The 26,035-nt window shown below is 39.5% G+C and overlaps 3 protein-coding genes across 7 annotated transcripts; all 3 read right to left on the bottom strand.

Moving 5' to 3' along the window:
* Positions 6,815–16,664, bottom strand: LOC8078600 (pentatricopeptide repeat-containing protein At1g10910, chloroplastic). Of its 5 annotated transcripts, XM_021456515.1 has the most exons (15): positions 16,108–16,664; positions 15,880–15,964; positions 15,467–15,730; positions 15,058–15,360; positions 14,193–14,297; positions 13,979–14,078; positions 12,518–12,837; positions 11,857–12,033; positions 11,641–11,769; positions 9,843–10,258; positions 9,670–9,765; positions 7,896–8,630; positions 7,563–7,645; positions 7,447–7,478; positions 6,815–7,284 (listed from the first exon to the last, which is right to left on the bottom strand). In XM_021456515.1, exons 1-10 carry the CDS (start codon positions 16,323–16,325, stop codon positions 10,031–10,033), a joined length of 1,929 nt encoding a protein of 642 aa, XP_021312190.1. In that variant the 5' UTR covers positions 16,326–16,664; the 3' UTR covers positions 6,815–7,284; positions 7,447–7,478; positions 7,563–7,645; positions 7,896–8,630; positions 9,670–9,765; positions 9,843–10,030. The 5 variants fall into 5 exon arrangements, with proteins under 5 accessions (XP_021312190.1, XP_021312189.1, XP_021312188.1 ...); XM_021456514.1 differs by having other exon boundaries at positions 7,447–7,645; XM_021456513.1 differs by having other exon boundaries at positions 6,815–7,478.
* On the bottom strand, positions 16,793–19,160 carry LOC8078599. The gene is made up of 7 exons (XM_002455755.2): positions 18,960–19,160; positions 18,783–18,844; positions 18,572–18,655; positions 18,206–18,260; positions 17,454–17,589; positions 17,212–17,262; positions 16,793–17,113 (listed from the first exon to the last, which is right to left on the bottom strand). The coding sequence occupies exons 1-7, from the start codon at positions 19,045–19,047 to the stop codon at positions 17,014–17,016; spliced, it is 576 nt and encodes a 191-aa protein (XP_002455800.1). The 5' UTR covers positions 19,048–19,160; the 3' UTR covers positions 16,793–17,013.
* LOC8078598 lies at positions 20,781–24,360 on the bottom strand. Its single transcript, XM_002455754.2, has 4 exons — positions 23,770–24,360; positions 22,644–22,749; positions 21,926–22,069; positions 20,781–21,303 (listed from the first exon to the last, which is right to left on the bottom strand). The coding sequence occupies exons 1-4, from the start codon at positions 24,045–24,047 to the stop codon at positions 21,037–21,039; spliced, it is 795 nt and encodes a 264-aa protein (XP_002455799.1). The 5' UTR covers positions 24,048–24,360; the 3' UTR covers positions 20,781–21,036.

Below are 26,035 nucleotides of genomic sequence, written 5' to 3'. Positions count from 1 at the left end.
GAAGATTTATGCAACCTCTCCTAGAAAGCAATATAATTAAACCACATGCATTCCTCGGGAAAAAAAAATAACCCACATGCATGTGCTTCAACTAATGTTGAACAAATAGAAAAGACAATGTACTTTGCGTAGTACACTAACCTTGCGAGGTGTAGCGAAGCAACGTGCACCAGGGTTCAAAATTTAGGCAAAACTTCACCGAAATTTACGAATTTCAGTAATTTCAATGATGGCCAAAAGAAAAGTCTAAAGTTTTGTAATATACTAATACGAGTGATGCTAGATAATTAATGTCAATAACGACTCTAATCCGTTGTCACCTACTCCCTCTATCCTGTAACATAGTGTATCCTAAGAATTCTAAGACAAATTAAGAAATAACATAAAAGACACATGTGCTCTCACTTTATTTCTTAATTAGATAAAATCATCAACTTGATTAACGGTGATTGGTTGATAAATAAAAAGCATTTAATACAAAATTGAGTTTTGTCCTCTATAATGTATTATATTTGAAAACTAATTTTGAATGGTAGAATGAACTATATTACATGATGGAGGAATTATGTCCTTCATTTTAGCTATTGACCTCTACAACGCATAATCAAATTGGCAACATATGCTGATATCTAAAACCGATGTTTCCGAAGGCAACAAACTTGGGATGTCCCCTTATTGTAGATGATGCAGCCATCTTTTCCAATGCATTGGCTGCTGAATTATCTACACATAAAAAAAAAATCCTCCTCGCGTGTCACAATTTATATGACCAAAACAGAGATTTTCTCGATTCAAATGGAAGCAATTAATAGCAGTCCAACCACTCTTACAAAACTTTCTACCACTTTAGGCCTTGTTTACTTCTACCCAAAAACTTAAAATTTTTTCAAGATTCCCCGTCACATCAAATCTTTAGACGCAGCATGAAGTATGAAATATAAACAAAAATAAAAACTAATTGCACAGTTTAGTCGAAATTCACGAGACGAATCTTTTGAGCCTAGTTAGTCCATAATTGGACAATAATTACCACAAACAAACGAAAGTGCTACAGTGTCGCAAAATTTTTCACTTCATCAACTAAACACGGCCAACTTCAAGGCAAAATCTCAGCGTTTCCAGAGAACTATCTTGGTTTATCTCTTCAAACAGCTTTGACTACTGTAACACTTTTGTTTGTATTTGATAATTATTATCCAATCATAGATTAACTAAGCTTAAAAATGTGTCTTCTAAATTACAGGTAACCTGTGTAATTAGTTTTTATTTTTATCTATATTTAATGTTCTATACATACGTTTAAAAGATTCGATGTAACGAAAAATTTTGAAAATTTTTTAAAACTAAACTAGGTCTAAGGAAAATCATGGTGCAACCCTTGATTGACAAGGCTGGTAGTCGTTGATTCCTAGGATGTAAAGGAAAAATGCTGACAACACCGGGGCAAGAAACCTTGGTAAAGATTTTGTACCATCACAACGTATCTATCATCGCATGGTTTTCTTGGCTAAAAATGGTTGATTAAATAATTCAATAGCATTGGAAGGAGTTTCCTTTGGCATGGAGAAGAATTGGAGAAAGTCAGTGGTCGACATTGATCACTTATTAATTGACCAACAACTTGTTTTCTGAAGAGTGTTGAAGGGGCCTAGGGATCCCTGATCTCGAACGTTTTGCATGAGCACTAAGGTTGTGCTGGCTATGGTTCAAATGGTAGCACAAAAATAAAGCTTGGACTAATTTGGACTTTGGAGCAATGTGACTCGATAGTCCACAATCTATTCAATGTGTTGATAATAGTTAAAAGTAGGAAATTGCAAAAGAACATTTTGTTGGACATCAAGCTAGATCAATGGTAGATCAGCTAAAGACATTGCACCAACCTTATTTGCGAAAGCAATTCACAAGAATATCATAGTACAAAAGGCTCTAGTTGCTAACAAGTGGGCTGCTTAATTATATAATATAGCTCTGATTGTCACATCGACAGTGGTACAAGAATCTATAAAACTTCAAGAAGCAATCCAAGAATATAACGCGTCAAATAGATGTGGAGGATGAGATTAGTTGGAGATGGACTACTAATGGTGAATATATAACAAAGAGCACTTACCAAATTCAATTTAAATGAACCTTCACCAAGATCATGATCACGCCAATCAAGAAGGCCAGAGCAGAACAAAAATGTCATTTCTTTATTTGCAACGTAAAATACTCACAACAAACAATCTGAGCAAAAGAGGATGGCCACATTATCTAGTCTAGCCTGTAAGCTCTGCATCCACCCCAACAAACAGTATCTGAGCAGGATGCCCACATGATCTAGCCTGTAAGCTCTGCATCCACCCCCAACCCAAAGCATTTATGCAAGGATTGTCCTTTTATAAAGGAGGTCTAGTTCATCGTCGCTTGTTTATTTGGGTGATAAGTCATGGTAGAAAGTACTGTTTGCTGATTTATTGTGAGAGAAAAACACTATTGAATGGCCGACAGATTCAGCTGATTAGCGCAAGAATTTTTTTTTTGCAATTTACGCATTACGCATTATATTTGATTTGAGAAAACAATGTACTGTAGAGCAGAGAGATATAAGCCATCGAAATGGCCTTGTTTAGATCCAATTTTTTTTGAATTTTGACACTGTAGCACTTTCGTTTTTATTTGACAAACATTGTCCAATCATAGAGTAACTATGCTTAAAAGATTCGTCTCGTGATTTACATGTTAACTGTGTAATTAGTTATTTTTTTATCTATATTTAATGTTCCATGCATGTGACGCAAAATTCGATTGATAGAGAATCTTGTAAAGTTTTGGGTTTTTGGGTGCATCTAAACAAGGCCGCCGCTCGTTTGATTTGAGTAATGGTCCAAACAGAGAGATGGTGATCTTTTTGCCAACACCGTTGGTTGCACTGCACTGCACTCTAAACCTTTTTTGAGAAAATCCCCTGTGAGTTATTGTAAAAAATCACAATTTTTTGTTGAGCCATAAAAAAGTTTAATGGACTTGAGCACTATTGCTCTAATTTTTTTTTGCCCTTCATGTTACTACCGTTAGATTGGACTCTAACAGTGTTAAAAGATGAAAATATCCTTTTTGAGCATCTTAACAACTTCAAATGAAAGAACTATAAAGTTGTAGATCTTGTCGAGATTATTTTCATTTAATTTTGCAAAAAAAAAGATATGATTTGGTATGGTTAATATATATCTTAGAAAAATTATATGTTTTTGTGATATTGAATGGAAATAATTTTTATACAAAAATAGTATATCTCGATGAGATCTATAACTTTTTAGTTTTGAGTTTTTCTAGTTAAAGTTATTAAGATGCTCAAAAAAATTAACAGAATATTTAGAGTCTAATCTAGTGGCAATGGCCTAGAGGGCAACAAATATTTAGAGCAGTAAGCTTGAAGACCGTTAAACTTTTTTAGTGGCTCGTAAAAAATTATAATCTTTTATAGTCGCTCACAAAAAATTCGCTTTGTTTAAGCGACGGTCAGGTGCATGCCAGCCTTTGGCTGTTTGGCGGAGAGACAGAGACAAGGAGACCAGGAATCTCTAGGCGCCAATAGCCACTGCCACGTGGATTGCGGAGGGCCGCTAGTTTTTAGATATGGTTTAGTTGGTGAAAAATTTTATATTAAGATTTTTTTTTTAAATTACATTAATTATTTTTTATCTATAGTTAGTGGTCCATGTATGGGTCTAAAGATTTGATGCATGCTCAATTGTTGCCTTAGGCCTTGTTTAGTTCTCAAAAATATTTGCAAAAAGATTTAGATTCCCCATCACATCGAGGCTTTGTTTAGTTCCTTACCAAAAACCAAATTTTTTTAAGATTTTCCGTCACATCGAATCTTGTGGTATATACATGAAACATTAAATATAGACGAAAACAAAACTAATTATACAGTAATTTGTGAGACGAATCTTTTGAGCCTAGTAAATCTATAATTGAACAATATTTGTCACATACAAAGTGCTACAGTGCTCATTTTTTAAAAAAAATTGAAACTAAACAAGACCCGAATCTTAGGACGCATGCATGGAATATTAAATATAGGCCTTGTTTAGATGCGAAAAGATTTTGGATTTCGCTACTGTAGCACTTTCGTTTGTTTGTGGCAAATATTGTCCAATCATGGACTAACTAGGATCAAAAGATTCGTCTCGTAATTTACAGGTAAACTGTGTAATTAGTTTTTATTTTCATTTATATTTAATGCTTCATGCATATACCGAAAGATTCGATGTGACGGAGAATCTTAAAAACTTTTTGGTTTTTGGGGTGAACTAAATAAGATCATAGTTAAAAATAACAACTAATTATACAAGTTACCTATAATTTACGTGACGAATTTTTTAAGTTTAGTTAATCTATAATTGAATACTATTTATCAAATAAAAACGAAGGATTTTGCAAAAAAAAAGGCCTTAGGCCTTGTTTAGATGCATCCAAAAAACCAAATCTTTACAAGATTTCCCATCACATCGAATCTTGCGGCACATGCATGGAGTATTAAATATAGATAAAAATAAAAACTAATTACACAGTTTGTCTATAAATCATGAGACGAATCTTTTAAGCCTAGTTATTACTCCATAATTGGACAATGTTTGTCAAATAAAAACGAAAATACTACAGTATTAAAATCCAAAAAAAATTTGGATCTAAACAAGCTCTTAGGGCACTCACAATGCAAGACTCTATCACAGAGTCCAAAATACTTAATTACATATTATTTATGGTATTTTGCTGATGCGGCAGCATATTTATTGAAGAAAGAGGTAGAAAAAATAGACTCTAAATCTATATTGTTTGAGATAATAAATAACTTTAGACTTTATGATAGAGTGTGTGCCCTTAAGTCTCCGATGACAGGACGGCGAGTCGGCGACCGTACACCATCCCAATCCGACAGGGCAACCAGTTCACCAGACGGCTGCCGCAGATATTTGTGGGCAAAGCGACGATTCCCGCAGTTGTGTGCGCAGCAGCTAGCCGGTGGGCCCAATCCGCACCTGCCGACGGCAGCGGGCTACACTACAGGCAAGAAGCGCGGTCGGGAGAGGAGTTGCCTTTGGAGCGTCGCTGTCCATGGAGCCGCCTCTCCGTTGAAACGTCATCCGCTACATCATCACTGGAAGGAATCCGTATCAACAGCTTACCGGTCGGTTGGGACAACGGCGACACTTTCAGCACTAAAGATTCGACAATTCTGCCTTTTCTTTTCCGACTATTCCTAGTCACTAGTCTTCTCCAGAAGAGGAAAATTGTTTTTCGCATGCAGTAACACTAATAATTAGCGGTTAAAATTAGTAAGTGAAAATATAAACGGACTTGCTAATGGATCTGCTAACTATTTTCTTTGTCCTCTAATACAGTGCGTTCTAGGGATTTTTAGATAGATTAAGACAAAACACATAAGATACATATACTCACACTTTATTTTCTAATAATATTAGCGGATGGATCCAATCTTCCAGTAGCTAGCTAGGTAGCTAGCTAACTATTAATATTAGTGGATTCAAACAGTGTCTAACTTGTTTTTTCATGGGCACATAGCAAGATGGGACTCCCTCTTGAGGACCATCTCCAAACAAACAAGGGGCAAGAAAAGGGAGAGTGGTAACGCCTTCTAGCGACTTTCAAGTGTTTGTCCTAAAATATCACATCATGCATGCAAATCTTTCCATTATTGACGTTAACACTCTTGTGCTGACTTTTGGTCCTAGGTCAAAGGCATCTTGAAGGAAGTAGCTCGCCGATGGCTGGAATGTCGTTCCGCTTCTAAAATCGAAGTTATTTGTCCATACATGTTGCCCTTGAAAAGCTTTGTAGGGGCTGGTTGGATCGATGGTGGTGCCGATTATGTGAAGGTGATCGTTCTGCCATTGGACAAGAGGCGGTGGATCGAGACCTATTTGGATAGGGACGATGATGTAGAAAGAAGATGACAGTGGAAGATGTAGGGAGATGGCCGCTACTAGCGTGACAGGCTTATGTCTAAGCTTGATGGTGCCAGCACCACTGTGGAGCTCTAGCACGACTCTACCGCATCAACGGTAGAACAATGGTTGTCTAGGGCAAGCAAGAGCTAGGGGGTACATCGACAACAAGTTGGAGGAAGAAGACAATACAAAGCCTTTGGGTGGTGATTCAAAGGGTGAAAAAGGAAATAATGTGACAGCAAACTCTTTTGCCCGAGTGAGTAGGTGCCCTTCTTATTGGTGGGGCTCATGTTAATGTTCATTAATCTAGCATACGGTTGTCATCTGCATATGCGTGTCCCTCTCGTGCAATAGCAGGGGAAAGACCAAGATGATATTTCTATGCAAGAATCTCTTTTTTTATTCGAAACTCTTCTATGCAAGAATCTTGAGAAGGCAAGTTGATGGCACGTATCGTATCGACATGTCCGTGAGATTGCAAGCGGAGTATTCTCGGTCAATTGCGTGCTTGTTGCCTCCTATCTGCCATTGGTGGGCTCGGAGGCTGCATAATAAGCATGTCCTTGAAGCGTGATAGCTGCACGGCTCACCTTTCAGCATTGCGTGTTGTGCGGGGCACTGCAATAAACCGCTAGTGAGAACTACTCCCTCAGTCAACATATAAATGCACGTCTCGCTTTTCAAAGAGTCAAACTTTTTTAATTTTAATTAAAAATATATTAATATCAATATTTATATTTACAAATAAGTATAATATAAAAGTATATTTCATATTTAATCTAATGATATGTATTGAATATGATAAATATCAGTATATTTTTGTATATATTTAGTCAAATTTAAAAATATTTGACTCGTCGAAAAACGAGATTGCATTTATTTATAGACGGAGAGAGTACTCAGACTCAATTAGGTTTGGACGTGAACACATCTACAACGGGCTCTACATGCCAGCCAGACACAGACAAAGACACAGGAAGATGATTCCACCAGTGTGTGTGCGGCTGGCGACCATGCGGACGGGATCGGGAATTCGGGATTGCTTGCGAGATTCCTCCACTTGACTGCCGAGACTGGCCAGCGATCTCCAATCCACCAAATGACGGCAACTGACAACGACACGGTTTGAAGAAATTGTGAAAGAAACTTTGGATGGTAACGCCGGTTACTGATAGTTGATGAAATGAGAGCCGTCATTCGGGAGAAAAGAAAAATATGTTGCGCCAAAACAAGTCGACGAGCTGTCACGGGGCCCAATCGTTGATCGCTATAGCTCGCCTTGGCCCCATTTTCCTGTGTGTTGTGCTGATCCTCACCTCCAAACCTGTCCAAATTTTCTTTTTTGTGATTTGTACACTCTGACAACGATGCCTTCGTGCTAATTTATCTTATCTGGGGACACACAAGTCACTAATGTCCACTGGCTGATTAAAATACGTAGCAGAGTAAACTTCTCGCTTTCAGTGGGTTGAGTGAAGAAGGGTACCGAGTAGTAAAGGTGGATGTGGATGGCACCATCTGCCCAAAAAATGGGGGAAAAAATGTCAGCAAGGGACTCAAACATGAAATACTCCAGAATTTCGAAAGGCGGTTTCCTCAAACCATTATCACAAGAATTCCACTGAATTTCAGCCCCTCGTGGCCTCCATGTTTATAAATTTCGATGCCTCCAGGTTTATTCTTTCCTGCCATTTTGTTCTTCAGATCGTCAGGGGCTGGGTCTCTCAGAGTTAAATTTAACTACCCATGCCAAACAATAGCAAAAAAGAAATTGAGATGCACCATATAGTTTCAGAGGAAATAAATGTTGCTCCTCTAAATTTTGTTAGCTTGATTTTCTTTTCGTGCAGCTCATATGTGCTGCTTGATTTTTTTTTGGAATATAATGACTACACCATACGAAAATTGATAGGAACTAATGATATGCTTTGGTACCTGAAAGTCTTGTCGCCTGCAACAAGGGAAACATGTCTCACTCAATGAATATAGCCGAGTATGACATCTTTCTGCACTGCAAAATGTCTCGATGCAATGAACTCCCTTCGGTGCTTCAGTGCTACTTGCAACCAAGAGGACCGCATGCTACCAGGTATCATCAACATCAACGATTCAAGGAGATAAAAGGACAAATAGATGGCCACATGCCCACATCATTATGAAGGTTAGACATGCAACAAGATTCTGCAAAACTGGTCAAAACTGTACGCGAAGGAATCTTATGTGTTCGAATATATGTGGACTCAAAACTTATTGGATGATATTATTTATTCAAAATATCCTGCGGCTGCTGATGCTTAGTGTAAGTTCAATCATAGAGTCCCCACCATTCAGCTAAGCTCAAACAGAATATCTCAGAGACAAAACTGACGCCTAGCATAAGAAAAAATACTCAGGCTCTCTGCCTCAGCTAAAATATTGTACAGCAGGTCAGCAGCTATCTGTTCATGTCACTGTTTATCAGTTCGTGCCATAGACGCAACTCTAAAAAGGACATCCTATATAACCATCAACAAATAAATATTGTCAAACTGAAGCACGGTTCTTTCTCCAAGTTCACCTCAACACTGGCACCAATTTAGTGATAAAGACAAACAACTTGAAGCCTTTCAATAGAGATAACAGATAAACATTGACTGTCTCAGGTCTCAGCATGGCTACAATTTACCTGGGCTGCAAAGAAAAGGAGTTTCAGAGGCTATAGTTCGTAGTTTCACATGACTATCCTACAATAACAGGTCTATAATGACAATTCATCCTCTAAAGGATACAAAACTGTTCCAAACTTTGTTGCATAAAGGCACAATAGTATGTAATCCAATTTTCCTAAAAGGAAAAGGAGGTTAGTACAAACATATTTCCTCACTTGTTTAGGACAAAAAACCACATGTCTGATACCCTGCCTGTATGTACAAGGTGAAATCAACCTTCAAAGCAACCTTTTTTCTCCAAACTAACTAAGTAATCCCTCCATTTTTAAAATATACGATGTTTAGGACAAGCTAATTAGTCATTTTTATATATTTGTATAAACGGACAGAATACTAGTTCAATAATGGATGGAAGCTTGTGCTACTTACAATCAGAATTTACAGTTCTGAAAAATATTGTGCAATTATTAACTATTTAATATTAGCTGACATAGCTTCCTGTGAGATGCAATCTAAGCATGAACTGGTCTTTTACTTCACAAAAACACAGTGCATTGGATTGGTGAAGCACATGTTCCTTTCTTTGGAATTTTGGATGGCCAAGATGTTTATTTTCTTGAATCCTTCATTTGTCTTTTGATTCTTATTATTCTTTTTTTAGGAACATGTGTGTGCTTTTATCAACCTTTTCATTGTGATATGATTTGCCAGTACAACAAAGCAACAAGCAGATGACAGGTCATATTCAGAATAAAGTTTCAGAGTTTGATCAAAGCATGCTTATTTGGTTTCAGTTCAAATAGTTTAGTGCTAGTATAGTACAAAAACTTTTGACTGCATTAGAACGTCTGGTAACCCTTTTTACATTTATTGCTCAGAAACCTGTTAAGTGCATGTTCAAGATGCGCACAATACCTTGTACAATTGTCAACAAAACTAAATCTGTATGCTGCTGTATAGGTACAGTGACCGAAACCAGGTTGAATGCCATATGCAAAATCCTCTAAAACCAAATCAAATTGTCTCTGCTTTAGTTGTATGGAAATGTATTGAAAACTTACTGTAAGCCTCCAGACAACACATAATCTAACACACATATAATTGCAAGCAAGGGGGTACTCCACTCCCAGCTTTACTGATGTCTCCTGGGAAAGTTCCTGGCCACAACAGACATTACGTAAGTTTAGCCGTGAGATGTTAGAGAACTCAAGTTGATTCAACATATACCACATACCATAATCTGAAATCCTAATAAAAGTTGGTTTGCAGCCTACGCATATCTGCACATTAGGGTGATAACTGATATCTTGTCTCTTACTGATCCCTCAGAGGACAGTAAACTGATCCTCGGACAATCATGGCTTATCAAAGGAGGTACCTGGATGGATATGAACAGCTTATATATACAAAATCTTTCCTTTATCAGTTTTTGTGTCTTTGGCCAATATTCCTTGATGCTGTCTGCTGCTTCGAAAGGATTTCTGCTATAATTTGTTTTTGGCCAAAAAGTTGTGCATTCTTCAAAAGCAAGTTCCTTGATGACGAGTCTACAGAATAGCCTTGTCCAATCATCCAGTCCAAGAGGCACACCAGCAGCTGCTTCTTATCAGGCTTGCGGATGTATCTCTTGATTGCTCTCCCAAAGATGTCCTGCAAATGCAATGGTTGTGTTCAGTGTTGGAGGGAAGTTTAAGTTACCAAGCTTACTATAACTGTTCATATGTGGGGCAAGGACAGGCCTGACAAAGCCTGGTACTGCCAAAGCCAATCCTGAATGAAGTCTAAGAGCTTGACATATCAGGCCCAAATCAGGGAACAGGGGAATATAACACCCAAAGCACGAACAAGAAAATTTTGCAGTGGACAAGACCGGTGACTCTGGGAGTAAGAAGATCATCACAAAGTTATCAGAAAATGAGGCTTCAGGTACGAGCACATAACAAGATTTAGTGAAGAAATCAAATTCAACAAAATACAGAGTAATAGTGTATCAGAAGTTCATATCAGCCTGTGCAGGTAGTAGAAATAAAATTGCACCATCATAAAAATTTTCCTCAAAAGCTAATCAGTGCATTGCTACTGTCAGGAATGCATCAGAAAAAGAAGCATCATCAATCTCTCTTCTCCAAAATTAAGATTGTTTATTCTATTGAAGAAATTGAACAAAGTAAGTAAAGAATACGACATGCAAAGGCTAACCCAGCCACACGTTTTTCTAGATCATATAAGAAATCAGAACGAGATGATTAGGCAGGAAGCAGCAGCACAGGGAAAGACCATAAATAAGGCCAGCAGACTTGTGGTCACAGGGAAAGAATTGAGCCCGAGCCGCTAGATTGCGGTGGGCCTTCACAGTGTTTGACAACATCCTCTCTGGCCATCAATTTGGCCCAGTGATAAAGCAGGAGCCAGTGGCAGCCAAGAGAGCAGATAGGAGGATTCTTCCATCAAGATGATGAAATGCAGATTCAACTTTGAATATGGAATGTGGATCTGCCAATCTGGGAAATGACACTAAAAATATGGCAGCTGCGACTAACTGTACTTTTGCTAAAAGTTTCACTAACTTATTTAGTCTACTAGAATTGAATCTTCAGCTTCACCTGAAAACTTATACAGGTCACAAAATAAGTTTCCAACTGGTCCTGAGGAACACAATTAGCCTGGGAGAAAAGGTATAGGCCAGCTGTTGATCAACCAGTAAATGCAAGCTACCAAAAGAGAACCAAAAAAAGAGAACATGTACTGAACATTGTGGTGAAGTCTATAGAAACAAATTCTTATGTATGATAATTTATAAAGAGGGCAGAAGCAATTTCTTAGCCATCATTGTTTTCAGCCAAATCTAACATGCGCCAGTTGTTCCCAAAACCACCTAGTTAATGTTTTTTTAATCCTGGTTCTGAGATCTTATTACTCTGGTTTCTAAGATCCCCATTCACAGCAAACCATCTAGTATGATTACACCATTTTGAAATCCGCATTAAATTTAAAACAGGTACCAAAGGACACTATAGGTACAGAACCATCACCTGGCTGATACGCCATCCGGAGCGATTTAGGGCTTTCATGACATCATTAATTAGATTTATATTTCCTGATACCATGAAAGATTTAGCAAACTTCTCCAAAGAAGCAGGAGATATCAGATCAGCATTGTCCTGTCAATTCGATTTGCTTAGTGGGGACACAGAAAACAAACAAAAGAGATTGCCGTAGCAAATGTCAAAGCAGTAGAATTTTATTACCTTAACAACTATATAAGCTTCCTTGAGAAGTTCTGCTGCAACTAAGATGCCTAAGGCCTTCTCATGCAGAGATTTGTGTACTGTCCTTTTACTGTATCTCAACATATTATACAAAGAAAATGCTTCAGAAGGAAAACCTCCCTTTCCTAGCTGTACCATTACATGAGAACAAAGCTCCTGGAAAAGATATACAGATTTTTTTTATCAACTACATATAGGTTTCCTGCAATAAAAGGTTGAGTTGAAGTATATTATAGGAAGTTGTGTAATCATCACTCACTCTTCTAAAAGGGTGTCATGACTCAAAACAAGAGGCATACTCATTTTGATTCAATGGTTCAGTCAGCAATGGTAAATGGTTAAACATACGATAATGTGAAACTATTCGACCAAGCCAAAGCTATACTATGATGACAACAAAATTAGCCAACCAAACTACAAAAACCATATAAACCTATCATCTTGTTGCATTCCCACTTAATCTGTGCAATAAAATAGGAACTATAACCCCCCATGTGGAATACAATATGAGCAAACAAAATAATGCAAAGAAAACAAAGAAAGTTATGATTCTAATCAAGAATGGACAGAGTAACAAGGATGTGATAGCTGAGGTTTGATCCATGATAGAACTCACAAATGATTAGCGAGAATCAAATACCTCATTTAATTGATGACCCTTTGTATGCATATCTTCAACAGTTTTGTATGCTAGGTGATAAACCTTTGAATTGCAGAAGTACCTTATCAAGGTATTAAATGTAATATTATCAGGTGATATGTTCAATTCATCCATTTTCTTTAGCATCCTCATTACACTCTCCATATCATTGGTGCTGCAGTAAGTGCGCAGTGATGTATTAAGCATAACCAGATCATATGATGCATTCTCAGACTCAAATTCTTTTGCAAGCTGTTTTGATTCTTCATGATGACCACCTCTGTGTAATGCTGAAATCATGATACTAAATGCATAACCATCTGCAGAAACAAGAAGATAGGGCCACAGAAAATGTCAACAAGACAAATAGTTTATAGTGGAATCAGTAATACATAGCAATAAGACATTTACATGTGAGTGCATGGGAAAGCTCTAGAGAATTATTACTTCCTCTGATTTTTTTTCGCGAACACACAGGAGAGCTGAGTATCATTATATTAAGAAGAAAAAAGGGGCAAGAACCCTTACAACACATACCTGAGCACACTTGGTTTCAAATATAGGTCGGTTAGGGCAACGACAGTCACCAATGTGAAACTTTGACTTCCATTTTTTGTTGAAATATACCATTCTAAATAGTAAAAATAATATATTCTGAAAGTACTTTCCATGATGAATATGGTTTACATCAACCATGTGTTGTGAATATTTGTAACTCTCCATATATCGATTGTCCAAGTTAAAAAAAGTTTCACTGGATAAAAAATCCTAAAACTAAATTTTGGAATCAGAGGAAGTATTACGCCACACTACGCCACATAATAATAGGACTAGGGGTCCTACCAGAGTTGCTGTGGAGGGGATGGAAGAGCGGAGGACGAGGGCCAGGAAGTGGTGGCAGTGTGTTGGCGCCGTGATGGCTCACGGCGCTTGGAGAAGAGGGCGGCTAGGGCTCCCAGGGGAAGCCGGCAACTAAATTGTTGCTTCTGCTTAATTCCTTCAATAATGTTTACAATATATATATATATCTCCCCTCTAAGAGTCCCTATTTTAAGAAATAGCTAACCTATTTGGGGAAAATAGCAAATAATGAAACACAAGGATAACTGGGCTACTAGCCCATCTAATCTGAGATAAAACTTAAATAAAATCCAATGTGCTTATTTGAATCTAGTCCCCCTCCCTGGAGATTAGGGTTACACTAGTAGATTGGAATTTTCTTTTATCCATGGCGTGAATGTAAAATATTTTTATGGTGGGTGTGTGGTGTGAGTTGTAACAGGGCTCTTGCCCCACTTTCTTCTTCTTAATACAATGAAGCGCAGCTCTAATGTGTTTTCGAGAAAAATAATAATAATAATTATAGCCTAAAAGATTATATTATGAAAAATCATATCAATACATTTGCAACTAAAAACTAGAAAAAGAGAGTTTAATCTGTTATACAGCTATATTCCATACCAGATTTGACGCCTTTTTCTTTCATTTCATTAAATAGAATCTTTGCTTCCTGTATCTTCCCACCTTTGACAAGCCCATCAATCAATATGCAGTATGGCATCTGGATACAGTACAAGGATTAAGGAATCATGATAGCATGTAAAACCGGTTAGTTTCAAGGGATCATGGAAGTATGCACATTAAATACTTCTGTGTAGGAGACCACATGTTTTACCTCATCCTGTGCAAAGCCTGAGGCTTCCAGTTCAGTTAGCAGTTCCTTAGCCTTCTCAAAGAGACCGCCTTTAGAATACACCTTTAACAAAGTGGTCAATATAACCTGCAAGTGCAATGTAATTTTGAAGGTACTCCCTCACTTCAAAAATACAAGAAGTATTGTTTTCAAAAAAATCAAACTCTGCATGCTTTGACCAATAATTAATCAAATCCTAGGTATGTTCAGTGTATATACTATACAATTAGATTATTAGATCCATATTTCAAAGTTCTTTTTTGCACTAAATTGGTTTCGTAGCAATAAAAAATATATTTTGTGAGAAACCAATGATCAAAGTCTGACTGAAAATAAAATAACCCTATCTTTTCCCAAATACAGGAGAGCTGCATATCATTGCATTAATAGAAGAAAGAAGTCGTACAAGAAAGACTCCACAACCTAGATACACATGTATACAAGGTAAACACTAAACACCTTGAGTACAGGTCTCAGCTTTCCCACATAGAACTTCAAGAAAGAAATAAAAGATAATTGCAAATTTAAGAGGCTATTATAGAAACATTTAGGAGCACCAAGCATCAGTTTTCTCAATGACACTATAATCCGGTCTATAGATATGTGTCTAGGTTACAGAAACATACAGGAGCACCGAGCACCAGTGCTCTCCATGACACTATAATGCGGGCCGATCCAAGTCTCGCTCAACAAATTATGTATCATGCAGAAAATTATGATTGCAGCTAGATGGGATTTGCAGACACTTCCCCTACTTAATGTAAGAATATCCTTTGGCATATTACAAAAGAATAAACATTCAAGCTAATTAATAAAAGGACCAACAAACAAGAACAAGAAAGATGACCTTGTTTGGTGTTAATCCAGAGGACCTCAGATCTTTCATCAATAGCTCAGCTTTTTCATAATCAGAGTTTTCTGAATATGCATTCAACAGGGAGCTGTAATGGAACAGGTTAGGACAATGGCCTTCATCTTTCATTTTCTGAAAGTATACTTCAGCCTCCTCACAGTAGTTATGAGATGCACATATTGCCAGAAGAGTGCCATATATCACAATATCCATCTGAAGACCACGGGATTTCATATCATTGATCAATTCCATTGCCTTCGTGTAGCCCTGCTTCAACTTCATACACCCTGACAGCAGCTGGATGACACAAGAGAGCTATTTCAAAATCATGCCCTCCTAGCCGAACAAACAGGATTCATGTCACAATGGTAACAGATAAAGGGAAAGGGTCAAAGTCTCATACGGTGCTGTAGGTGAATGGATCAGGAGATAGACCTTCCCGTATCATCTCGTCATAGAGCTTGAAGCTGCTGTCCAGCCTCCCATTCTTCACCAAGCACCCGAGAACCGAATTACAGACGGAGACATGGACCTTCATCGTTTGGTCTTTGATGGCACCATACACTTGAAGCGCCCTCGCAGGGTCACGGCTTAGTCCAAGGTACTTGAAGTAGCTGCTATAAGATGCAGCGTTGGTCATCTCGCGCTCCTGCATCCACTCGAAGACCTGAAACACGCTAAGTTCAGTAGCTTGCTGTCTGTCTGTCTGTCTGTCTGTCTGTCTGTCTGTCTGTCGGCAACTCTCCTCGCTAGTCCCACAGTCCCACAGCATCAATTCACCAGAGAATGCAAAGACCCCAGACAGGCAGATGTTACCTTAGAGAGGTCATCCCAACGCCTAGTGTCCCCGCAGTGGCGCAGAATTATGTTGCAGTCTTGTGTCTGCAGTACCTCCTCAAACCTGCACACGGAGGGCGTAATTTGCAGGGTTCGGCTTCAGTTGAAATCGATGAGCACTGAACTACTGACCGCATCCTAACATCCCTCGTCTCTGCCACTGGAAGCAGAGCGCCAGAGCCAGCAGCGAACTGTGCTAGGGAGTACCTGTTGAGGGCGGCGATGGGGTCCGGGGCCCCCTTGACCTCAGCGACGGCGCTGCGCCTGGGGGACGGCCGCGGCGGTTTGGGCGCCTCCGGCGCTTCCAGCGTCTGTGTGGCCGCGCGGAGGAAGGGAGCGGTCCGCCGGGGGCATGTTGGCGCCAGCAGCGGCGGCAGAGACAGGAAGCGGGAGGCGGCGAGCGTTGGCAAGGGCGAGGCTTCCATCGCGGCGACGCGGGATGCTATCTGTTTGGGTTCCCGACTCGCATTGGACGGGGCCGAGATACGGAGTACTATACTAGACGGAAGGCCTCTCTCACTTGGCCGTTGTGAGTTGTGACTGGGAGCGGTGGCCACTGGCGTTTTTTTTCTTTGGACAACAACGCTCCTTCGTTGTTCCGCTTCCTCAATTGCCCCATCATTCGAACACAAACAACGAAATCATCAATTTACTCGAAACAACATGTACACATACGACGGTGATAGCCCTCATTGTCAAAAAAAAAAAAAAGGGACCGTCCCGTCAAATCTCGTCTCCAAACCAAACATGAAATGCATAGGCATCCTCTCTCACAAAACGGGAAAAAAAATATGCCAAAAATTGAAATGAAAATAAAACCCTCCCTGCTGTGTCAGCCCCTCTAGAATCATCAATTTCTAATACAAACAAGAACATAAATAGAAGAATGGGATGTTTCAAACAGCTGTGGTGCCCTTTGACATCACAGCTTGTACACACGCTCGCCACTAATCAAAAAATGATGCACAAATAGTCACTGAGGTTAAAAATTCAAGTTAACACACCATGTAAGATGTAAGAAGGTACCTCTACAACTCTGCCACTTAAAAAAACGAAAAATGGCCAGAACCTGTTCCACATGTTACACAGAAGCAAGGGAAACTATACTCAGAACTACAAGGCCTTGAAGTTATACATGTAGCTTCTCAATGTGCTGATATCTTGCATTGACTCCAGCAACACATGGTCCACATAAAGGCTCAGCGCACCAGCCCTGCATAGTAGCACATATATACAAGACAATAGTATGTTAACAATTATTCGTGAGTAGTCGCTGAAAGACTATTGAAGGGAAATTCAAGTCCATCATACATCAAAGGGCCGAGTGGGAGCCATGCAACATCCCATCGAATTCTTGGCAACCTACAACACCGACACCAACAGTCAGAAGAAGACAATACCTAGAATTGCTTGCTGTGTGTCAATGTAGCTGCAACAGCTAGAATAGTACTGTCATGATAGAAAATGATTGAGATGCTAACATTTTAGCAAAGCATTTGATTAATTGACGCAGGAAGGACAAAAGAGATGAATAGTTGACTCAGATGATATACCTTAATATGTAGTATGTCCAAAACATAGCTACCAAAATGCCAATATAGCACGAATACCACATCCATTTCTTTGATGGGCCTGAATTCTGTAGTAATCCTTTAACAGCAAATAGGCATGCTAGAGCAGCTATCCAATCTGCAATTTAACATGTATGTATCTTCAGATCAAAGTGTTGGGAGAACTATTTTGAGTTGGGTAATATATGCCTTTGTGCCTATCAGGCTATGAGCACTGTGTTCTCCATTTTATATGGGGATCCTAGGACAAAATGGGAAACCAGATGGAATAAGTTACTAACAAGCAGGTACTGGCAAGGCACCGGTATCATTCTTTCCCTAGCCTCTTTCAGACTCCTTAGTTACAACTATCTACTAGCAATTAGGATACTAATAAAATCGTAATCATGAACACTTGCTGAGAGTTAACGGCCTTTTGATGCAAATGACCAGGGAAACCCTGAAAGAACTAAGATAAGAAATAAGCATTGTGAATAATACAAATATGCAAAGTACATCCCTATATGATCAGCAATATTGTACAGTACAATGAATATGTGGTCTATAAATACATCTTCTGATAACATTGAGAAGCTCACAATTGTTTTGGGTGGTCAATGAAATTGTAAGTACTTAACACCATAGTCAACTTTGACTAAACAACAACCAGATCCAAAATAATTCAGTTAGAAGCATTAACATGTGGTTTGTTTAGAACTTTGCGAGCTCAAACTAAATAGTTGGAGATACCAAACCTGCAATTATGACCATTGGTGCAGGCAAATCTTCCATGAAGTAAGCATGGTACCGCTGTTAATTTGAGAAGCACAGTTTAAGGCAAATAGATAACTACACCAATAAGGAAAACTTGATTCTTTCAATAATAATGATTCTTCCTAGTGCCAAGCATACATCACTGACAAATTATTTTCAATATTGCAAGCATTTCAGTTATCAGGATGCTTAACGTGATATTTATTTATGATCCTAACATAAAAGGAACTCATTGTGCGGTGCCTGAATTAACTTGGGGCCCCAATTGATGGCAGGTGTACATCAACAATTGGGCATAATAAACGACCACTAAACGTCATTAGTTGATAGGAGTAAAAGCAACCAACCAGCTCCCAGGGAGACCAAGCGTGGTGGAAACTGGAGTAGACAAGGAAGGCCGCGTAACCTAGGAGGAACCCCGCGAAGACGCGCTGCGCAAAACAGTAGGTGATGTGAGCACGAAATCGCCAAATCTAGACACAAACCAGATCCCTGCGCCCACGGAAGGTCTCTCCTCCCATAACGCCAGGCCGAAGGAATCGGGAATCTGAAACGCACCCTCCAACGGCGGCTCTGCTGCGCCTGCTTCGCCTCCAGCGACCGGACCAGCTCCTCTTGCTCTGCAAAACGCATCGTCGCAGCAACAATTATTCGATTTTGTGGCGTCAGCAGCGTCTAAAACCCCAAGGGCGGCGGGGGAACGGGGAGGTGAGCGCGCGTGAAATTGAATCGTACCTTGGGTGTCCATGGGAACGAGGTCGTCGGGGTCATCGTCGCCGCCGTCGTGCCGCCTCCACCACCGCCTAGTCGCAGTCGTCGCCATCCTCGCTTCTGATTTCTGAATTTCTGATCGGGCACGAGGGCTCCGTGCGGAAGAGACGACGCTTCGACGGTTCGACCTTTCTTGCGCTCGCTGTTCCGGTGGGGGACTTGGGGCTGCGAAATGGAAATATATAATTAAATTGGTAATTATTATTACTCTGCTAATTTTCAGCCATTAAATTTGTAGCGGAGAAATTTGGAAATTTGTCATGAGCATCTGAAATCGCCTGAATTCTTGAGAGAATGATTTTAAGAGATTTGTCCAAATTTTGGTCGCAAAATCTACTCTCTCCGTCTTTAGAAGAGCATGATTATAAGATTTGTGCAAGTTAATAAAAACAAACACAAAAAAAACTTATGTTTTAGTTGAGTAAACAAAAGTTGAATCTCAAATATTGCGACACAAATTCTTTACAGAAGCTTCATATACAAAGGGCATGTTTGGTTCCCTTGCTAAATAAAAAAAATTTAGCTACTATTGGGTGACTAATAAAACTAAACTATTTTAGCTCTTTTTTAGCCAATATGTTTGGAACTTTATCTACTAAAGTGACTAAAGTTTAGCTAGCTAAAATTTAGCGAAGAAAACCAAAGAAGACCAAACTACTAGCTACATCACTTTAGTTGGAATAGTTGGAAAGCTCATAACCTTATATCATTCGTCTGTTTGGTATTGTTTGGACATTTCTTTGGAAGAGGCCCTTAGGTGTTGAAACCCTAGGGCCTTGTTAGTTCACCCTAAAAATTAAGAAAATTTCAAGATTCTCCGTCACATCAATCTTACGGCACATGTAGGAAGCACTAAATATAGACGAAAACAAAAACTAATTGAACAGTTTGCCTGTAAATCGCAAGACGAATCTTTTGATCCTAGTTAGTCTATGATTGAACAATATTTGTCACAAACAAACGAAAAATGCTACAGTGTCGAAATTCAGAAAAGGCCTGTTTGGTTCCCTTCTCATCCCAACTAGGCCAGCTCTAGGGAGCCAGGCTGTCTTTGGCCTGGCCGGATGCATGCATGAAGCCTAGTTTGGTTACATGTATATATGGGCATATATGGAGCCACACTCTGATTAGATGTTGTTTGGTTGTCTGTACGAAGGTAAGCTGTATGAGATAAAAATATTATAAGATTATGATTATAATTTTTATTTTTGTACGAATACACTCTACAGGTCTTATTTTATCTAATTATATCTTAATCAACTTTAAAGTACACTAATATCACTTGATATTTACTAATCACGCACTAATACACCATTAGCCACGTAAACGGCTGCATCTGCCTAGCCTGGCTGGCTAGGAACAGCCGATGCATGTATGGTCTCATGCGGACAACCAAACAGATCCAAACTTTTCACAACTAAACAAGGCCTAGCTTGAGCTATACTTCATTTTTTTTACAATAATGCTATACTTCGTTTTATTTCCTGTGACTATGTAAAGCATATACTCAGGATGTATAAGGCCTGGCAACTTAAAATACATGTCACTGTCATTTTTACCTAGCACTGAGCCAACAATAAACCTAACACGAAGCTGCAGTGCTGCTTCCTCTTTTCCAAATTATAAATCACTTTCATTTTTTTTGGTACATCAATTTTGCTAGTATCTAGATATAATGTGTCTAGATTTATAGCAGCAAAATATATGTACCAGAAAAGTCAGTGATTTATAATTTGGAACAGAGGTAGCAGATGCAAAGCCGCACTTTCTTTCTTCCTCAGTAAGTGTCGTGAAAAAAAAAATACATTATACACCCAAAACTTATATAACCACGATTTCCATTAACCATTGAATTCAGGCCCAACACTGGTTTCACTGAACGCAACAAAATCTCTATCACAGCAGGATCACGAGGATGATGTTTAGGGGGATAATTGCTACACTGCAGTGGCAGTTCATTAGTTCATACTCATGCTCTTGCAACTATGTGCCATTCCTTTGGGCCTCACAACTCATGATGAGGCATAACCTTTGAAATGCTTCAACTTTGTGGTTCTCCTTCGTGTATCTCTCCCTCTTCAAACAGATCGTCATAAGCAACAGGAGCACGAATTCTGTCCGCCAGTGGTTTGCGTTGAGTTCTATTGTCTGATGCAGGTGGCTCCCCCACATCATCCAACTGCTCAGGATCATCCAACATTTCCTTTTGCTCTTGCGCTTCAATTTCATCATCGATTAATGCACTGCCCTGTGAACTTGCATCTTCGTTTCTGCTAATCTGTGGTCGTTTTGTATACCTAAACTGCTTCTGCAAAGATGAAATAGGTATACCAGTTAATTTCATACAACAGATGCCAAAAAAGACCAGTGAATTAGTAAAAGGATCACCAAAACATGTATTTACTGACAGATGTCAAAAGAAAAATATCAATGCTAGTTAGTACAATGTTCAAAATAGTGTCTTGGGAAGAAAAGAAAACAAAGGAAAAGGAACAGTAATTTAGTCTCAGTTCTCAACAGGTTGAAGTTGTATTCACATCGACAGATTGGTGGGGTGGGGATGCCAGGGCTTAAACTCCTTCAATTATTTTTATCACTGCCTGTGTGAATTCTAGTCCACACAGGCAGTGATACCAAATGATGGGCATGCACAGTGAGTCCAAAGTTGTTTTGAAAAGGTAGAAGAAAGTTGAGGAAAATGACAAATTACTTGATATGAAGACAAGTTACTACATTTATTGCCTGTATATAGTTGCTAAAGCATATCTAGGTTATTTCTTTTTCCACTTTTGTGGGTCTTGTCAGGTTTCATCTATAGCCTACACCAGCTTGCTTGGGACTAGATGACTTCGTACCTGTTTTTATTGTTATTTTCGTAGTATAGGCATCATACACATAACTAATCCCTTCATAATAATAAAAAAGTGTACCTCAAGTTCCTTCCCCTTTGCCATTATTTCCTTGTAAGCCTTGGGTTCCCGTGACTTTAAGATGTTCCAGAGAATTCCACCGCCAGTGCGGAAACGGCTTCCATCAGCAATAGTCTGCCCACCACACTTCTGAATAGCCTCCACCTGGAATCAAATATATTTAGGATAACTATGGCAGAATAAACATACAAGTATCACAAACTACACATCTACAAACCAAACACCAGTTTTAACACAACTGATATACTAACTCCTAAAAATGAATGTTAATGACCTTTGCTTTTACATAATACAGAGTATGATATATACATATATGTTAACGTTAAGGAGTTCATAACATGGTAGCAATGAAATAGAAACTTAACTGCAAATTGATTTGTCACCAAATCAAGTATTGTAGATGGTAATATTTTTCAGAGATTCTCCTGAAATAACTCCAAATCTTTCAAGTACACAAAACAAACAAATCCAAGGAACTGCAAAAATAACCGACGCAGTGATGCTTGTAAGAGCAGTGGGCAACAGATCTCCAATGAAGGATAGGAAGACTACTATACTGGTCTACCATTGAAGTGCCAGGCAAAACAAAAGGTCAACAAAGGCTTAAAATACAAATATTCAATGGCATTTATACTGCTTTAGTAGAAAAGAAATAAGCTACTTATTAGTTAAAACTATTTCTTCGAAATAAACTTTGTTCAAAATAAGCATCGCATACCTCTCTAACAAGATCAGTGACAGCAGTGACACCAAGGCAGCCAACAGCATTCCAGACAAGGTATGACTTCTTCTCCTTCAAGCGCTTGCAAGTTTCAAGGACAAATCTGCATCAGGGATAAAAGGAGTTTTGTGAAATTCAGCAACCTAACATATACTGGATGCAAAAGGAGAACAGACTTTCCTGGGCCAAATCAGTGGTAACTGAAAGCACATTTTAAATATCAATACATGATAAAAAAAAATCACGATTCAAATAACTACAAGTCGTTTTTCAAACAAAACAGTCTGCCAAGAAGACATCTCAAAAGCTAAACTCTACCTCTTCAGATCTAAAGAAGTGTTGCCATGTAACATAAGGCACAACAACCTACACCATTTTTTTTTTCTCGAACATGCAGGAGAGCTGCATATGATGCTGTGGAACTTGATGCCTAAATTAGCAGACACATTTTTCGAAGGTTCTGTTGTGTGTGTTTATTTTCATTTTTGGCATGTTTTATGCAGCAGAAGTGCCCCTTGTGATGGAGTACCTGCATATGCTTGGAGTGGTCTACAGAGACCTAAAGCCAGAAGACGACCATGTCATGTTCATCCTCGTGAGGGAAGATGGCCACATCATGCTCTGACATTGTGTGTAGAAAGATATCATGTTATTTGCAGAGAGAAGATTGGGTAGTGAGAGGTTGAGTTTTCTGTGAGCGACAGTGACATCAATCTTGTTGTGTATACAGAGCAGTTGCATTTGGAAATACCATATTTCCAATCATCCAAACAATGTTTGAAATTGATTCTTAGAAAAGGATTCCATGTACATCTAAACAAGAAAATTGAATCGTATAAATTTCTGAGTAATTCTAAATTATTTTCTTGTTGAGTCTAATCTAATACCTAGAATCTAATTCCAAGAATGGGTTTCGATTCTAGGGATCCAAACAGGCCCTAACAGTTTTTAGTTCGAAATGTCCAAATCGTTTGCTGGGCTTGAACAAATTCTTCTAGTGCTATATGAACCCCGATAGCCATAAACAAAATACTACCAGTCGGTATCCAACCAAAGTTTGCATCCTCAATTCGTACATAGCTCAAAACACAAAACCCTAGGTGAGTAGTGCAAGGGGTTTTACCGATTAATGCCAGCGATGGTGGTGGGCGCCGCATCCTGCCTCCCTTTGTTCTTCTTCCCTTTGTTCCTCTTCTTCTTCTTCTTCTTCTTTCCCTCCGGTCCGTCCTTCTCCGCGTGCCCGCCACCACCGGCGGCTCCTCCAGTTCCAGCGGAGACCTCAGCTGCTAGGGCTTCCTCCGTGTCCGAGTCCGCGTCGGCCATCTCGACGTCATCGCCGTCGTAGTTTAGGGTTTCCTCGCCTATAGCGGCGTCTCCCAGGGCGCATTCGCCTCCCCCCATACCGAGCCCCACCCCTGGATGCGGTCGAGCCCTCTCGCTCCCGCTTCTCCCCTCTTCCGCAGGATGCGAGGAAAGAATGGAAAGCAGCGCAAGAGGCGGCGAGCAGAGCGAGGACAAAGGAGCCCGGAAGCTGGCTCACATTCACAGGTCTTTGGCGACTTGGCGAGGGAGGCGCCTAATAGCCTGGTAGGGGAGGGGCTCCGGCGAGGGAGGGTGAGTGGGTCGGCGCGAGGCGGCGGAGGAGCGGCGCGAGTGAGGCGGCCGGGGCTGGGGCTGGGGCCGGGGCCGGTGCGGGGCGGTGCGGAAAAGCTCCCTCGCACGGGCTTTCGGCTTCTCGGAGGAAGGGAAGAGAAGCCCAGTAGGCCGCGAGAAACTTTCCGTTTGGCCCACCAAACAGGCGCTAGGAGGAGGATGAATCGAGAGAGTTCTTGACTTGTGGGACCCATGGACAGCATGGAAGGTACCGTAGTGCCACGCCTACTCAGCTGAGAGTAAAATTAACGATTTTTAATGTGACTGTCAGTGGGGTTTCACCAAGATGTCATGCATATTTATTAGAGCGCCATGTCAGTAAAATTGCACTTTTTGTATGAAACAAAGAGGAGAGAGAAGAAAGTAGTTTCACCATGGTGAAACCCGGCGGACGTTGTTTCCCACGCGGTGAAATGGGATGAAATTCCCACTGAGAGCTAAATCGTTTCATCATCTTGCATGTGATCCAATAATTTTGTAGTAATTAAATACTTTGCCCAGCCTAGAAAACATCAAGGTAAAACTCATGCATTGTGGAGGTTGTTTCATTATTCGTTTCATTGATGCTCTGTCAGCGAATTTATTTTGGAAACAGTGCATTGAAATGGGCCACTGAAATTAGCCTAAGTAGTTGGAGACTTGTTTGACATAACTTAACTTTACTAGTATTTTTTTACTTTAGTTTTATAGTTTTTTTTCCTAAGCTAAAGTTGTTTCGGTGAACCGTTTAACAAAACAGTTACGTATGTAGGTCTTTTTTAAAGCTTGCTCTAATAGAATTCTACATTGGGCCTACAAGTATGAGATGAAGGCTTAAAGAGAATGACTTAAAGAGCTTTTATTATTTTCATCAAGAAGCTGTGAAACTATTATTTTTATTATTTTCACCCATCTTATTCCTATGTGGGCATGACTTAAAGAGCTTTTATTGGTGAAGCTGTTTGAAAAGAATTATTTGACAAAAAACAACTTCAAGCAGCTTATAAAGTCGGTGGTGAAGTTGTGCTAAGTAAATCCCGAGTACAAACATCTGGTAGTTAAATTGCTAAAGAAAAAAACAAATCCAAACAGGGCGTTAAACCCTCTAGCTCCATGGTCGTACTTTTTAATGTGCCTTATTTTGAGCTCAAGTCTATGTTCATCACTCCAAAACTTTTTCAAAAGCATTGGGTGGTTGAAAGCCCTAGTTTGGTTTTGGATAATTGATGAAACCCTAGTACTAACCTCTATGCTAAGTATGTGTAGACTTAATGAGGTTGGTACATGCCAAGTGATGAAGCAAGAGATGATCATGGTGATGATGGTGATGACCACAAGATGATCAAGTGCTCAACTTGGAAAAGAAGAAAGAGAAAAACAAAACCCTATGGAGATCAAGGCAAAGGTATTGCTTAGGGTTTTGGTTTTGGTGATCAAGACACCATAGAGGGTGTGATCACATTTAGGATAGATAGCCGTACTATAAAGAGGGAAATTCTTTGGTTAAGCGGTTATCAAGTGCCACTAGGTGTCATTGTTCATGTGCATGCATTTAGAACCTAGTGAACTAACTTATCTCCTTCAAAGAAAATGATTGTGAAAATGCTAACACATGTGCACTTGTTGGTTTACACATCGTGGTGTTGGCACACTTTGAGAAGGAGGTGGAGTTTGAAGGATAGAGAGAGGATGGGTTCCTCTCTCCCTCCCGCCGAGCTTGCTCGGCGGGATTCGGCGCTTTTCCAGAAAATGAAGTG

This window comes from Sorghum bicolor, chromosome 3 (genome assembly GCF_000003195.3).
Source record: "Sorghum bicolor cultivar BTx623 chromosome 3, Sorghum_bicolor_NCBIv3, whole genome shotgun sequence".
NCBI classification, from domain to species: Eukaryota; Viridiplantae; Streptophyta; class Magnoliopsida; order Poales; family Poaceae; genus Sorghum; species Sorghum bicolor.
Note: the sequence above shows the minus strand (reverse complement) of the source record. Positions and strands in the feature narration are given on the sequence as shown.

Excerpts from the sequence above, each read along its gene's own strand:
- LOC8078600 (XM_021456512.1), bottom strand. The coding sequence starts at position 16,325 with ATGGAAGCCTCGCCCTTGCCAACGCTCGCCGCCTCCCGCTTCCTGTCT. Across the intron at positions 14,298-15,057 it reads CTGGATTAACACCAAACAAG|GTTATATTGACCACTTTGTT; the intron begins GTCATCTTTCTT and ends TTGCACTTGCAG. Across the intron at positions 12,838-13,978 it reads AGAAAAAGGCGTCAAATCTG|ATGGTTATGCATTTAGTATC; the intron begins GTATGGAATATA and ends TTGTTTCTGCAG.
- LOC8078599 (XM_002455755.2), bottom strand. The coding sequence starts at position 19,047 with ATGGCGACGACTGCGACTAGGCGGTGGTGGAGGCGGCACGACGGCGGC. Across the intron at positions 17,590-18,205 it reads ACCAATGGTCATAATTGCAG|ATTGGATAGCTGCTCTAGCA; the intron begins GTTTGGTATCTC and ends GTTAAATTGCAG. Across the intron at positions 17,263-17,453 it reads TGGACATACTACATATTAAG|GTTGCCAAGAATTCGATGGG; the intron begins GTATATCATCTG and ends TCGGTGTTGTAG.
- LOC8078598 (XM_002455754.2), bottom strand. The coding sequence starts at position 24,047 with ATGGGGGGAGGCGAATGCGCCCTGGGAGACGCCGCTATAGGCGAGGAA. Across the intron at positions 22,750-23,769 it reads ACCATCGCTGGCATTAATCG|ATTTGTCCTTGAAACTTGCA; the intron begins GTAAAACCCCTT and ends TCCCTGATGCAG. Across the intron at positions 22,070-22,643 it reads TCACTGATCTTGTTAGAGAG|GTGGAGGCTATTCAGAAGTG; the intron begins GTATGCGATGCT and ends ATTTGATTCCAG.